This window comes from Anguilla rostrata, chromosome 9 (assembly GCF_018555375.3).
Source record: "Anguilla rostrata isolate EN2019 chromosome 9, ASM1855537v3, whole genome shotgun sequence".
In the NCBI taxonomy this organism is placed as follows: domain Eukaryota; kingdom Metazoa; phylum Chordata; class Actinopteri; order Anguilliformes; family Anguillidae; genus Anguilla; species Anguilla rostrata.
The window spans coordinates 45,765,757-45,781,730 of NC_057941.1; the positions used below are offsets into that span (position 1 = coordinate 45,765,757).

Sequence of the window (15,974 nt, forward strand, 5' to 3'; positions counted from 1 at the left end):
TTAAGCAGTTCTCCCCAAATGCTTCCTTTAAATACCATCTTGCAAGAACCTCCCACTTCCACTCATTGGGCAATTTTCTGTTTGCTCAAATGACGTCTGGTGAGAATGACGCTGCAACACCCTTCCACCACCCAGATTCTCCCCTGCTACTGGGGCAGCGTTGAAGTGTTGTATATTGCAATTATTGAGCGGGGGGGAGGAGGGGGTTCTCTTGGTAAAATCCTTCTTACATTACATTATGTCCTGTTGCCATTCCATTTTAAATTCATACCGCTAGTTCCGTGATAGGGGATGAATAACATAATTACTAAAATAACGTTATTTACCATAGAAAACATTGGATCGTGTGGCCCCCCCCTCGTGGTCGTGTGCCCCCCCCTAGCGGTTGTGGCCCTAAACAACCGCATAGAGCATTTATGCCATGGGCTGGCCCTGCTTTGAGGCACCGGAAAGATGGCAGAACTGATGACATGGAATAAGAGACTATGACCAAACTTACCCCATGATTTCATGTCGTTCCACATCTTAATCCATACATATCCTCAGCATATACAATATGTGTACTTATAAATTGATAATCAAGTGAATTGCATTAACAATGTACTTTTACTTATTAAATGAAAATGGAAACATCATAATTTTAAATTAAATGGTCACCCAAAGCATGGGGATTCAAGTCTGAAGCCTGACTCAATTAAGAATCTGAAATGCGTGTAACAGTGTTAGAACACTGGCCTAAATAAAAATGTCTTTGTTAGAGAAGTCCTCTGAATTAGCTAGCATGTTACTGTATTATACTTTTTGCACCACTTATTGTTAACAGTTGAGGTCCATGATTACTATAAATATACAGTGGTTTATGGTTTCATTTGACACATTTGCCTCTACGCCAGAGGTGCAGCTAGCCAGAGGGAAGGACGTGTGGGATTCTGACAGTAGGTGACAACAGAGTGTTATTTTTTCCTCACAAGGTCAATTTCCATCACTCTGCATTGAGAAATTGTAGTTGACATCACACCGTGATGCAGTTTGGGGTGACTCGCTATCTTAAGAGGAATGATTAGCTCTGATATAGCATTATATAGCATTGGTATTTGGTAAAAAATAAAGCCCCAGCTAATATTGGGCTGGTATCAGCTAGCATACTTTAGGATAGTGAATCTGCCATTCAGATATTTTATGGATTTGGTAAATTTTTGTCACATTATAACAGTCTATGTAAAACCTGTGTAAGACCTTAAATAGGGAGGTCAAACCCGTTTTGGAGATTTTTCAGAAAACACATTTTGGCAGTTCATTTTTCATGTATAATGTCATAAATGCTACAGTATAATCAAATAACAACATACAAATTGCTAGTTTGACAACATTGACAGACTCTCCCCACATCCTAAGTAAAACTAAAATGGATGACATTAGCCAATAGACTTTTCTCAAAACGATCTCACTATTGTTAAGCTTCACAGTCTGACCACAATGTTCTATGAATTATGAGGAATAGGGAATTAAAATGTGAAAACTTGTTCCTGGTTATGGTTATACACTTTGTACATCGCTCTGGATAAGAGCGTCTGCCAAATGCCTGTAATGTAATGTAATGAAAACGATAAACAGTTTACATGTTGGATCTTTAATCTGATTGGTTATTGCACCATGTTCCCTGTCTTTCCGGTCACTCTGTCCCTATGTTTTCTACATTTGATTGCTCTGTGAGATGGTTGTTTGGCCTCAGCTGGCAGCTTCATTGAACAGTACTCTCCAAACATCAGTTTCATCTGCAACACAGAAGAGATGACTCCGGGATACTGGCTTTATGAAGGTCCTGAAGAACACAGTGGCCTCCGTCGTTCTTAAATGGAAGAAGTTTGGAACCACCAGGACTTTTACTAAAGCTGGCTACCCAGCCAAACTGAAGAACTGGGGGAGAAGGGCCTTGGTCAGGGAGGTGGCCAAGAAATGGATGGCCACTCTGACAGAGCTCCAGTTTAAAAAAATTATACATTTTCAAAAATTTCTAAAAACCAATTTTAATCAATTTTAGAATAAGGCTGTAATGTAATAAAATGTGGAAAAAGTGAAGGGGTCTGAATACTTTCCGAAGGCGGTGTATGTACACAGGAGCATCGTAGTGGGGGGAAAAGTGGGACTGACTACCCAGAGCCCTAATGGGGGGAGGGCTCTTGAAGGGCCTGGAATGATGCATGAGAGACATGGATCAAGACAGGAAGGGGGCCCACAGAGATTGCTTATTTATAGGGCCCAGAAGGGCCCAGCTACACCCCTGTATATGTGTGTGTACACAGGAAGGGGGCCCACAGAGATTGCTTATTTATAGGGCCCAGAAGGGCCCAGCTACACCCCTGTATATGTGTGTGTACACAGGAAGGGGGCCCACAGAGATTGCTTATTTATAGGGCCCAGAAGGGCCCAGCTACACCACTGTATATGTGTGTGTATATATATATATACACACACATATACAGGGGTGTAGCTGGGCCCTTCTGGGCCCTTCTGGGCCCTATAAATAAGCAATCTCTGTGTGCCCCCTTCCTGTCTTGATCCATGTCTCTCATGCATCATTCCAGGCCCTTCAAAATATATATATATAGGGACGGAGTGTAGCACAGTGGGTAAGGAACTGGGCTTGTAACCAAAACGTCGCAGGTTCGATTCCCGGGTAAGGACACTGCCGTTGTACCCTTGAGCAAGGTACTTAACCTGCATTGCTTCAGTATATATCCAGCTGTATAAATGGATACAAGGTAAAATGCTATGTAAAAAAAAAAGTTATGTAAGTCGCTCTGCTAAATGCCTGTAATGTAATATATATATATATATATATATATATGGGATGCAACAAGGTAGCACAGAGATTGAACTCAATAGCCATTTAGACGCAAGACTTGAACTCCATTGCAAATTTGTGGCCTAAATTCAAGGGGGCAGTCCACAAGTGTAGACCCGAAGCATCTTGACATCTTGAAAGATTCCGTACAGAGAAATGGACAAAACTCCCTCTCCAAGTGTTCAACAATATGGAGCATTGCGTAGTTCTGGCAGGCCACGAGAGTCAAGCGCTCCGGCTGAATCAGCTGATGGCTCAGCTGAGTGATGTTCGCCTATCACAATACATTCACTAACAGGGCGGTCTACTTAAACAGCCTCCCTCTACTCATGCGGCTGCTCCTCCTGCATGCAAGCTGCTGAATGTTGCTTCGTAAATCCCCTCCACCACCCCAGCTCCATCCCTATGTGTTAAGAATTTGTATTGCTCCATTCCTATGTGTTAAGAATTTGTATTGCTCCATCCCTATGTGTTAAAAATATGTATTGCTCCATCCCTATGTGTTAAGAACTTGCTTTGCTGCTGGATCTGTTCTGTGTGTACCCTTCTAGGGGGGTTTGGCTGCTGGCCTCCCGGCCTTATCCATGCGGGCTGCGTGGTTGGCGGGAGAGCTCCAGAACAGAGCCATACCGCCAAACATAACTGTATTGCCTTTATTGTCAATAAAGTTCTACTTTGATGACAGTGGTCCTGACAGAACTCATTATACTCTACAGTAGATGAGTCCCTAGTATTCTTCTTGCAAAGGGAGGATGTGAACAGGGACTGAAACAGGGGTGTGAATATTTATGGCACTTATTATTTTGTGGAATAAATGCATAATTTAAAAAAAGTATTATTTTGCTTGATTCCATTAAATCATAATTCAAATAGCATATTTTCCACATGTGAGGACTTAAATATAGCTTGGTATTTGTATGAGTCATTTTAGACATTTTATTCTTTATAGGTCATTTTTATCAAGAGTATTATACACACTGGCATAAATTTGAATGCACTTCAGGAATAAATTGATAAGCCTGCCCTCTGTTTTCCAAGAAAACCCTCCCTATTATGTACTTATAATATTGGGACTTAAGTCTCCAAACAATAAATAAATATTAAGTAAATAAACAATGAATCATCAAAAAATAGATGACATGAGTAAGAATATATCTCTCTATACTCGATTTGTTCCTATTCTGAAAAAAAAAACCAAAGCAAAACAATGTACTGACCACACAGAGAAGTTCTTGAATCATCGATCTTGAAACATGGGAAAATGTGTCTAGTTTGTTTCAAATAACATATGACTTGGAAGCCTGAAAAATAATGTTTATAAACCTTTATTTTGTTTCAATTACTCAGTGCTGTTAGGAAAGAACCTTTTTTTAAAAGCTTTCCTTATTTTTGTCAGCCTGACTCCATACATGACTGGATTAAGAATTTGAGGACAAGCAAATATGCACACCACAAAAACGTTACGAATAAGTTGGAGAACATATGTCAATTCAAACTGGGTTTCTGCCATTTCAAAGAAAGCAGAAACCGAGAAGTACAGGAGTGATATTACTTGGGGAGTGCAAGTGTTTAAAGCTTTGACCTGAGCCTCTTTGGGTGATTTATAACAGATTCTTACAATGTTTACATAGGAAAATAAAATGGGGATCAAAGGGACAGCAACACTCAAAACTAAACTTAAAACTCCTAAAATGTTATTTAGAGATATGTTTTGGCAAGAAAGTCTGACCAAAGCATAGTTGGCACAATACAGATTGTCTATGATATTCCCACACAATGGTAACTGTAATTGTAAGGACATAGGAATTACAAATTTGAAGAATGAAAAAGACCATGTGAACACAATTAGTGAGTACATTTTGCAAGAATTCATCCTGCTGCTGTAATGTAATGGATGGCAGATGGACAAATACCTGTCATAAGCCATAACAGCTAAATTATACATTTCTGCTGTCCCATATGCGTGCAAGAAAAAACTCTGCACGTTACAGTAAGCTCTGGCAATTTCATGAGTGTCTGCTAAAATATGTAGTAACAGCACAGAAAAGAAGGTAGTGCTTCCATGCAATTCATTCATAAATAAACTACACAGAAACACGTACATGGGCTCATGTAGGCTCCTATCTACATATATCAAAGAGATAAGAATAATGTTTGCAAAAAGAATTGTGATATACAAAAGAAGTATACAGCAAAAATAAAAATATTTCATTTTTCCAAGATCCCCATAGGCTGCCAAAATGAAGTAAGTGACTTCAGATGTGTTCCCCATCGTCTTCAGTGCTCAATCACAGTGTGTTCTAGAGGAGGGAGCCGTGCACAGTAATTTATACATTTTTGGAAAACACAGGAATAATATTGAATTTACGGAACATTATTTTGTGTGTGTGTGTGTAGCATGTGTGCATGCAAGGCACTTGCAGATGTGTAAGAACTGAGCTTTGTGTCCGATTACTTACTACAAATATCTAGAAAGAAGAAAATATGAAGCTATCATACAGAAACACAGTTCACATATAATGTGTATTTTCATAAAGGAATTATTTGGGGGGGGGGGGTGTGGGGGGTGAGGTGTGTGTGCAGGGAAGCCCTTACTCCAAGCACATCATAATCACAAGTCATGGGTCATGACACTGGCCTTTACCTTGGAGGTCTGGGGACTTGGATCCAGATGGTCTTGACACTTGTTGCAACCTAAGTTTGTGCTCAGTGGTTGTCGGACTTGTTGCAGCGCATCGCAGAACCCAGAAGTCTTAAAATCTGTACCTGCCATGGAGCACAATTTCTTAGCACTTGTAGCGGACCACAGCTGTGCCACGAGACGTCATTTACACACCACAGTGTCCGGGACACCGTCACACTTCTGAACATATGCAGTTCCTCTATTGGGTTCTTTCACAGCTAAGCTAGGACCACAGTTTCTCATGGGGCTGCTGACATTCTGGATTCAAAAAGAGCGGTTTAGACACGGATAAATCACACTGATTTACTGAATTTAAGCACCGATAGATTGACAGCTAGCACTGTAAAGGAAAATGGGCATGCGCAAACACAACATTAAGCAAGCATTAAATCAATGCAACGTGCTATGTAAATAAGTCAGTGCAAAACAAATCTAATTCCTAATATAGCACAAAACATACCAGGTGAGCATCCGGAATGGTTCTGATGAAAAATAAACAGGTATTTCTGCACAGAGATGACATGGTTGCCAGGAGACTTAAGCAGTTCTCCCCAAATGCTTCCTTTAAATACCATCTTGCAAGAACCTCCCACTTCCACTCATTGGGCAATTTTCTGTTTGCTCAAATGACGTCTGGTGAGAATGACGCTGCAACACCCTTCCACCACCCAGATTCCCCCCTCCTACTGGGGCAGCGTTGAAGTGTTGTATATTGCAATTATTGAGCGGGGGGGAGGAGGGGGTTCTCTTGGTAAAATCCTTCTTACATTACATTGTTATGAAATGTCCTGTTGCCATTCCATTTTAAATTTATACCGCTAGATACGTGATAGGGGATGAATAACATAATTACTAAAAAAACGTTATTTACCATAGAAAACATTGGATCGTGTGGCCCCCCCTCGTGGTCGTGTGGCCCCCCCTAGCGGTTGTGGCCCTAAACAACCGCATAGAGCATTTATGCCATGGGCCGGCCCTGCTTTGAGGCACCGGAAAGATGGCAGAACTGATGACATGGAATAAGAGACTATGACCAAACTTACCCCATGATTTCATGTCGTTCCACATCTTAATCCATACATATCCTCAGCATATACAATATGTGTACTTATAAATTGATAATCAAGTGAATTGCATTAACAATGTACTTTTATTAAATGGAAATGGAAACATCATAATTTTAAATTAAATGGTCACCCAAAGCATGGGGATTCAAGTCTGAAGCCTGACTCAATTAAGAATCTGAAATGCGTGTAACAGTGTAAGAACACTGGCCTAAATAAAAATGTCTTTGTTAGAGAAGTCCTCTGAGTTAGCTAGCATGTTACTGTATTATACTTTTTGCACCACTTATTGTTAACAGTTGAGGTCCATGATTACTATAAATATACAGTGGTTTAGGGTTTCATTTGACACATTTGCCTCTACGCCAGAGGTGCAGCTAGCCAGAGGGAAGTACTTGTGGGGTTCTGACAGTAGGGGACAACAGAGTGTAATTTTTTCATCACGAGGTCAATTTCCATCACTCTGCATTGAGAAATTGTAGTTGACATCACACCGTGATGCAGTTTGGGGTGACTCGCTATCTTAAGAAGAATGATTAGCTCTGATATAGCATGATATAGCATTGGTATTTGGTAAAAAATAAAGCCCCAGCTAATATTGGGCTGGTATCAGCTAGCATACTTTAGGATATTGAATCTGCCATTCAGATATTTTATGGATTTGGTAAATTTTTTGTCACATTATAACAGTCTATGTAAAACCTGTGTAAGACCTTAAATAGGGAGATTTTTCAGAAAACACATTTTGGCAGTTCATTTTTCATGTATTATGTCATAAATGCTACAGCATAATCAAATAACAACATACAAATTTCTAGTTTGACAACATTGACAGACTCTCCCCACATTCTAAGTAAAACTAAAATGGATGACATTAGCCAATAGACTTTTCTCAAAACTATCTCACTATTGTTAAGCTTCACAGTCTGACCACAACGTTCTATGAATTATGAGGAATGGGGAATTAAAATTTGAAAACTTGTTCCTGGTTATGGTTATACACTTTGTACATCACTCTGGATAAGAGCGTCTGCCAAATGCCTGTAATGTAATGTAATGAAAACAAAAACAGTTTACATGTTGGATCTTTAATCTGATTGGTTATTGCACCATGTTCCCTGTCTTTTCTGTCCCTATGTTTTCTACATTTGATTGCTCTGTGAGATGGTTGTTTGGCCTCAGCTGGAAGCTTCATTGAACAGTACTCTCCAAACATCAGTTTCATCTGCAACACAGAAGAGATGACTCCGGGACACTGGCCTTATAGGCAAAGTTTCAAGGATGAAGCCACTGCTTAAACTGGCAAACAATGCTAAAATGAACAAAAGAATACAAAGATTGGACAGTAGATGGCTGGCAAAGTTTTCGGTCTTCTTTCAAAACAGCAGTGCACACCTTTGTAAGAAATTTTAAGTTTCTAGCCAATCTTGTGCATGGAATAGCCTTCATGTCTCAAAACAACTATTGACTGATGAGTTTCTAGAGAAAGTTTATTTTTGGCCATTTTTTTGAGCCAAAATTGAACTTTGGAAATTCCAGTATACTAGATAGTATGGCAACTGAAAGAAATAATTTTTTAAAGCTTTATTAAACAGCACAATTGTTTTCAGTTGCGCTTAATATAATGGGAGTACTTTCTCTAGTACCAGATTAGCACATTAGCATGAATACCTAAGAATAAGGATGAGGTAACACTCACACATACACACACACACACACACACACACACACACACACACATAGATATATATATATATATATATACACACACACACACACACTGTATGACCAAAAGTATCAGGACACCACTTAGTCTGGGGTTGTTTTTCATGGTTTGGGCTAGGCTCCTTAGTTCTAGTGAAGGCAAATCTTAATGCTACAGCATACAATCACATTCTAAATGATTCTGTGCTTCCCCAACAGTTTGGGAAAGGACCTTTCCTGTTTCAGCATGAAAATGCCCCTGGACACATGGCAAGGTCTATATAAAAATGGTTTTGTTGAGAACGGTGCAGAAGAACTTAACTAGCCTGCACAGAACCCTGACCTCAACCCCATCCAACATCTTTTGGATCAATCTGAAGACCAACTGTGAGTCAGACCTAATCGCTCATTCAGTGCTCGACCTCACAAATAGTCTTCTGGCTGAATGTAAGCAAATCACAGTAGCAATGTTCGTATATTTAGTATAAAGCCTTCCCAGAAGAGTGGAGGTTGTTATAGCAGCAAAAGGTGGACCAAGAGCATATTAATGCCCATAATTTAAAATGAGATGTTGGATGTCAGGTGTGCACATGCTTTTGGCCATGTGGTGTATATATACAGTACAGGCCAATGGTATTTGGCCAACTGTAGTTGTAGTTAAAGCCAAAAGAGGAAAGTCATGTCTAAGATTATTCTTAAGTAAAACTCATCTTTTTGTGTTATTGAGAGTTGAAATTGAAGGAAACAGTTTGTACTTTGGTTTGTTATTCAATAAATGTTCTTATATTAACTGAATTTTTCTCTACCTAAGTTTAAAAAAAACAAAAAAAAACACAGGTGGCCTGATACTTTTGGCCTGTTAAATACAGTACTGTGCAAAAGTCTTAGGCACCTGTAAAAAAAATGCTGTACAGCTAAGATGCTTTCAAAAATAATGAAATGAAAGGTTATAAATATCGAAAAAATAACATAAGAGAGTAATAGTAAAACAAATAATCAATGCTTGGTTGACCCTGTAAACATCATTCTAGTACACTGTCGAGTTTATAAAAATCGGCTGGTATGTTGTTCCAAACATTTGGAGAACTTGCCACAATTCTTCTACAGATTTTGGCTGTTTTGCTTGCTTCTGGCTCTCCGGGTAATCCCAGAGACCCTTGATCAAGTTTTTATCCGAAAAGTAGTCTATTACTTAAAATATTACTTTATTTAACAAAATACAAAAATGTACCTGTAAAATTTCATTTTTTTTTAAAATTCATGTTTGGAAATATCTAATTTGCTCTTTTCTACTGACACACTAATGCAGAAAACAAAAAATAAACATCTAAGACAAAATATATACTATATATTATATTTAAAAATCTAAGACTTTTGCACAGTACTGTAATATATATATATATATATGTGTGTGTGTGTGTGTGTGTGTGTAGAGAAGAGGTGTGCACAATAAAACACAAGTGGGATGTAACAAGGTAACTCGGAAACTGCACTCAGTGGCCAGCTAAGCTAGACACCGGACTTGAACCCAGTCGAAAATTAAAAAATTAAAGAGGGCAGTCCACAAGTGTAGACCTGAAACAACTTGAAAGATTCTGTACAGAGAAATGGATAGTATCTTCAACAACATATTCAGACCCCTGTTTTCAGGTGCTTGTTTTGTTAAATAAATGCATAATTTGAGAACAGCATTATTTTGTTTGATTCCATTGAACCATAATTAAAGTAGAATATTTCCAATGTTTGAGGACTGAAATATAGCTGAGTATTTCCATTTGTCATTTTCAACACTGTAGTCTCTCTTGTTCATCTTTATCAAGAGCACTGTATAGACTTTGGCAACAATTCGAATGCGCTTCAAGAATGAATTGATACATCTGAACCGTTTTGAAATCCCTATTGTGTGCTTCTAATGTGCTGGTATTTCAGCCCACAAAAACGTTATGACACAAGTAAGAACACATATCTCCACATTTGCTTTGTTACTTTTTCGAAAAACAGAGTTCTTGCATCATCAAACGTTGCAAAATGTGCCTGCTTTGTCACAAAAAAAACAAATGACTTGAAAGCCTAAAAACAAGGTTTATAAACCTATACTTAGTGACAATTACACAGCGCTGTTAGGAAAGAACCTGTTTTTAAAAGCTTCCCTTATTCTTGCCAGCCTGACTCCATACATGATCGAATTAAGAAGTTGAGGACATGTTAGTAAGCACACCGAAAAAACATGAGAGGCTTGGGGATTATGTATCATATCAAATCTTCTTTGGGCAGTTTGTAAGATACCAGACACTGCGAAGTACAGGATCGATAATACTTGGGGAACGCACGTGTTTAAAGCTTTGACCTGAGCTTCTCTGGGTGATTTACGACAGATTCTCAGAATGTTTGCATAGGAATACAAAATGGGGATCAAAGGGACAGTAACCGTCAAAACTGAAGCAAAAAGTCCATAAATATTGTTTAGCAATGTGTCCACGCAGGAAAGTTGGACCAAAAAATAGTTACCACAAAAAATATTATCTATGATATTCCCACACAATGGTAAACGTAATTGCAAAGACAGAATAACTGTAAAGTTGATGAATGAAAACAGCCAGATGAACACAACTAATGAGGATACTTTGCAAGAAGTCATCCTACTGCTGTAATGTAGTGGATGACAGATGGACAGATACCTGTCATAAGCCATAACAGCTAAATTACAGAATTCTATAGATCCATATGTATGCAAGCAAAAAATCTGCAAAACACAAAAAGTTCTGGAAATTTCATGAGTGTCTGCTAATATATGTAATGATAGAACAGGAAACAAGGCAGTGCTTCCATACAATTCATTCAAAAACAAATTACACAGAAACACATACATGGGTTCATGTAGGCTCCTATCCACAAATATCAATGAAATAATAGTAATGTTTGTCAAAATAATTATGAGATTCAGAAGGAGCACAACGCAGAAATAAAAATATTTCCTTTTTCCGAGATCCCCATAGGCTGCCAAAATGAAGAAAGTGACCTCAGATGAGTTCTCCATGGTCTTCAGTGCTCAATCACATTGTTCTGTGGGAGAAAGCCATGTAGCTTATACATTTTTGGAGAGCATATCCGAATAAAATCAAAGTTACAAAACATTATTGTGTGTGTGTGTGTGTGTGTTTGTGTGTGTTTGTGTGTGCATGTGCATGCATGTGTGTGTGTGTTTGGCTTCTTTACTCATGCACACATATTTCACCCCAATTTAGCATTTCACCCCAATTTAGCAGATATGCCCTGGCGCTAAGCTGCATGCCCCACGCACCCGACATCAGGTCCTGCACTGGTACGTGCTTTGGGATTAGTGTCAGTGGTCTTGGGACTTAGCCCCAGTACATGACAATCTCAGGTCATGGGACGTAATACTGGTCTGAAAGTCACCGGTCTGGAGACTTGGGTCCACCTGTGGTAATTTCCGGATGGTCTTGAGACTTGCTGGCACCTATGGCTGCACTCTGACGAAGGTAGTAGGAGTTGCCTCACGCAGAAGTTTTAAGACTTGTACATGCCACGGAACTCTGACTGTTAGGATTTATACCTAGGAGGCGTTTTGTGTCACCAAGCTGTAACTTTACATACCACAGTGTCCGGGAAACCATCCTGTCTTTAGAACACTGGCTCTCCTGGGCTCTTTCACAGCTAACCCCAGTTCGAGGGCAGCAGACATTCTGGATTCAAAAAGACAGGTTTAGACATGGTTTAGGCATGGTGCAAATCACAATGATTTACTACATGAAAGCATCAATACTATTGATTGACATCCTGCAAAGTAAAGGACAATGGGTATGCAGAGACACAACAACATTAAGCAAGCTTAAATCAATGCAACGTAAAATAAATCTAATTCCTAATGTAACACAAAACATACCAGATCAGCATGATGAATTGTTCTGATGAAAAAATAATCAGGTAGTTCTGTCTCTCTATGACAGACAGGAGACTTAAACAGCTCTCTACAAATTTTTGCAGGGCTTCCCTTAAATACCATCCTGAGAGAACCTCCCACTTCTACACAGTCTTCTATTTGCCCAAATAAGGTCTGGTGAGAATGACACTGTAACACCCTTCCACCAACCAGATGCCCAGCTATGAAATTGCCCCGACAAAAGATTAGTCACCGTTCTAAATTAATGACCATCAACAGTCTGACTCGGACAATGATGATTTTTGATGGTTGCTAGTAAACCAGTTGTAACGATATCTTATTTTCAACAGAGTTGATAATCTCCAAGTCTCACTTAAGAAATATATCCATTGGAAACTCAAGCATAGTCAGCTTGACTTTATTTATAGTTAAGCCTCTGTTTTGAAAATATTTCAATAGCTGGCTAGCTAGCTATATGTGATAACAAACATGCTATGAGACCTTCCTTCAAATCTGAAAGGCTACATTTGAGTCAGTACATCAAATTGCAAATTACACAGCATGTAAAACATATAGGCTATGTAGCCTACATTTTTTGGTGTAACCAGCTGAGGTTTTTATTTTATTTTAATTTTGTTTATTTTCCTATTAATGTATTTATTTAACTTATTCTCAATTCATATTATTATTACTTTTCTTGACTGCAATTTCTTGTTTGTTGGTCCTGCAATGGGCCACCTTTATTATATTTTCAACTCTGATTTGATCCATATTTTATATTAGTATATTTCTATTTCTCCTAGATTTGTTGTTGTTGACTGTGGAGGGGTGGTGTGTTTAGGGGGCCATCTGCAGGCGGAGAGGGAGCAGTTTAGCTGGCCTGCAACTGCAGCTGAGGCGATTACAGCGATTGGTAATGCTTCATCTGTTCTGCCTGCAGTGAGACTGAGGCTCGGGAATGACACGCACGTGGGCATCTAATCCTGTCACCTGCTGTATGTGTGTGTGTGTGTGTTGTTTGTTTGTTTGCATGTTTGTTTATTTGAAGCGCACAATAAAGCCCACGTCCGCCTCGGAATGGCGGACTGTGTGGTTTGCGGGGAGAGGAACTTCAGAACCTGTTACATTGACATAAATACTTGCAGTTAAGTCCAACATCATTTAGTTGCTTAATGTCAATTGCAATTAAGTCTATTTTAATTACAATGATCCGTTCATATTACATAATTAAGGACATCTGTTCATATTATATAATTAAGGACAAGGACAAGTAAAGTAAAATGGCTTGCTAGGCTGCATCCATTGAGTTTTGTTTAGAGAAATACCCCATATGCTAATTTATTTTTAACAAATGAGGAGAATATGCTCTCATAGCACTGTTTAAAAAGTTCATGTTGTCATCAAGGTTGTCATTAACGTCATTATAAATATCCCTGTGACATTATTTTTCACAAATCTAAACACTTCTTTTGCCGAGCATATATCATTTCCTGTTTGTCTTGCTTCTGCTCGCACTAGACATTAACTAGACTGTCAGCTTTAATTTGAGGGTATTTTCTTCCATATTGGATGAACCGTTTAGAAATTACAGCTGGCAAGTGTTTGTCACGCTGGCAAGTGTTTGTCTAAGACGTTTGGGTGAGGGACAGTGGTAGGGCTCTCACCTGTTATATATATGAGATGCAATAAAGCATGTGGGATGTAATGCAGCAGCTGTACAGAGAAATGTACTAAACTCTCAACATGCTCAACAATCTCATTATACACTACAGAAGATGACTCACTAGTGTTCTCCTTCCAAAGCGAGGCTATGAACACTGACTGAAACAGGAGTGTGAATATTTGTGGCACTTACTTACTTTGTGAAATAAATGCATAATTTGAGAACAGTATTATTTTGGTTGATTCCATTGAATCATAATTAATGTTGAATATTTTCCATGTGTGAGAGGACGGAAATATGCTACAGTATTCGCATTGTTCATTTTAGACATTTTAGTCTCTGTTGTACATCTTTATTGAGAGCACTGTATAGTCTTTGGCAACAAATCGAATGCACATCAGGAATAAATTGATACCCCTGCCCCCTTTTTTTTTCCCAAGGAAAACCCTCCCTATTGTGTACTTCTAGTACTGGGACTTAAGCCCCCAACCAATAAATATTAAGTAAAAAAAACTAAAAAAACAATGAACCATCAAAAAATGAGCAAAAATATATTAATAAGAATATATGTCTCCCCATTCGTTTTGTTCCTTTACAAAACAATGTAGGCTGCCTATAGACCATATAGAAAAGTTGCATCATAAATCTTGAAACGTGGCAAAATGTACTGTTAGTTTCAAATATCAAACTTTGAAGCCTGAAAACAATGTTTATGAACCTTTATTTAGTGACATTTACTCAGTGCTGTTAGGAAATAATCTTTTTTTTAAAGCTTTCCTTATTTTTGTCAGCCTGACTCCATACATGACTGGATTAAGAAGTTGAGGACATGTAAATAAGTACACCACAAAAATGTTACGAATAAGTTGGGGAATATGTGTCAAGTCAAACTGGGTTTCCACAATTTCAAAGGAACCAGAAACTGAAAAGTTCAGGAGTGATATTACTTGGGGAATGCAAGTGTTTAAAGCTTTGACCTGAGCCTCTTTGGGTGACTTATAACAGATTCTTACAATGTTTGCATAGGAAAATAAAATGGGGATCAAAGGGACAGCAGCACTCAAAACTAAACTGAAAACTCCATAAATCTTATCTAGAGTTGTGTCTATGCAAGAAAGTCTAACCAAAGAATAGTTGGCACAATACAATTTGTGAATGATATTCCCACACAATGGTAGTTGTAATTGTAAAGACAAAGGAATTAAAAATTTGATGAATGCAAAAGACCATGTGAACACAATTAATGAGTACATTTTGCAAGAATTCATCCTGCTGCTGTAATGTAATGGATGGCAGATGGACAAATACCTGTCATAAGCCATAACAGCTAAATTATACATTTCTGTTGTTCCATATGTGTGCAAGCAAAAATTCTGCAAATTACAATTAGCTCTGGAAATTTCATGAGTGTCTGCTAAAATATGTAATAATAACACAGGAAAAAAGGTGGTGCTTCCATACAATTCATTCATAAATAAACTACACAGAAACACATACATGGGCTCGTGTAGACTCCTATCCAGGAATATCAATGAAATAAGAACTATGTTTGCAATCATAATTGTGAGATATACAAGAAGTAAACAGCAAAAATAAAAATATTTCATTTTTCCAAGATCCCCATAGGCTGCCAAAATGAGGAAAGTGACCTCAGATGTGTTCTCCATGGTCTTCAGTGCTCAATCACAGTGTGTTCTGTGGGAGTGAGCCATGTGTTTGATACATTTCTGGAAAACACATTAGAATAAAATCAAAGTTACAGAGCATTAGTGTGTGTGTGTGTGTGTGTGTGTGCGAGTGTGAGTGTGTGTGAAATTAATGTAATTGGCTTATTTACTCATGCACACCAATTTCATCTCAAGTTAGCAGATATGCCTTGGTGCTAGGCTGCACACCCACACATCAGACATCAGGTCCTGCACTGGTACGTGCTTTGGGATTAGTGTCAGTGGTCTTGGGGCTTAGCCCCAGTACATGACAATCTCAGGTGATGGGACATAATACTGGTCTGAAACTCAGAGGTCTGTGGATGTGGGTCCACTTATGGTAGATTCCGGATGGACTTGAGACTTGCTGCTACCCATGGCTGCACTCAGAGGTTGTGGGAGTTGCCA

The 15,974-nt window shown here is 38.6% G+C and overlaps 1 protein-coding gene and 1 long non-coding RNA gene across 2 annotated transcripts; both read right to left on the minus strand.

The window, feature by feature from the left end:
* Nucleotides 1-4,164: 4,164 nt before the first annotated feature.
* On the minus strand, nt 4,165-6,056 carry LOC135262426 (uncharacterized). The gene is made up of 3 exons (XR_010332232.1): nt 5,989-6,056; nt 5,490-5,611; nt 4,165-5,145 (listed from the first exon to the last, which is right to left on the minus strand). It is a non-coding gene; the product is annotated as an uncharacterized LOC135262426 (long non-coding RNA).
* A 3,520-nt stretch (nt 6,057-9,576) lies between these two features.
* On the minus strand, nt 9,577-12,274 carry LOC135262427 (olfactory receptor 51L1-like). The gene is made up of 2 exons (XM_064349447.1): nt 12,201-12,274; nt 9,577-12,000 (listed from the first exon to the last, which is right to left on the minus strand). The coding sequence occupies exon 2, from the start codon at nt 11,331-11,333 to the stop codon at nt 10,404-10,406; it is 930 nt and encodes a 309-aa protein (XP_064205517.1). The 5' UTR covers nt 11,334-12,000; nt 12,201-12,274; the 3' UTR covers nt 9,577-10,403.
* Between the last annotated feature and the right edge of the window lie 3,700 nt (nt 12,275-15,974).

What these genes read in the sequence shown, in the direction of transcription:
- LOC135262427 (XM_064349447.1), bottom strand. Translation starts at nt 11,333, where the DNA reads ATGGAGAACTCATCTGAGGTCACTTTCTTCATTTTGGCAGCCTATGGG.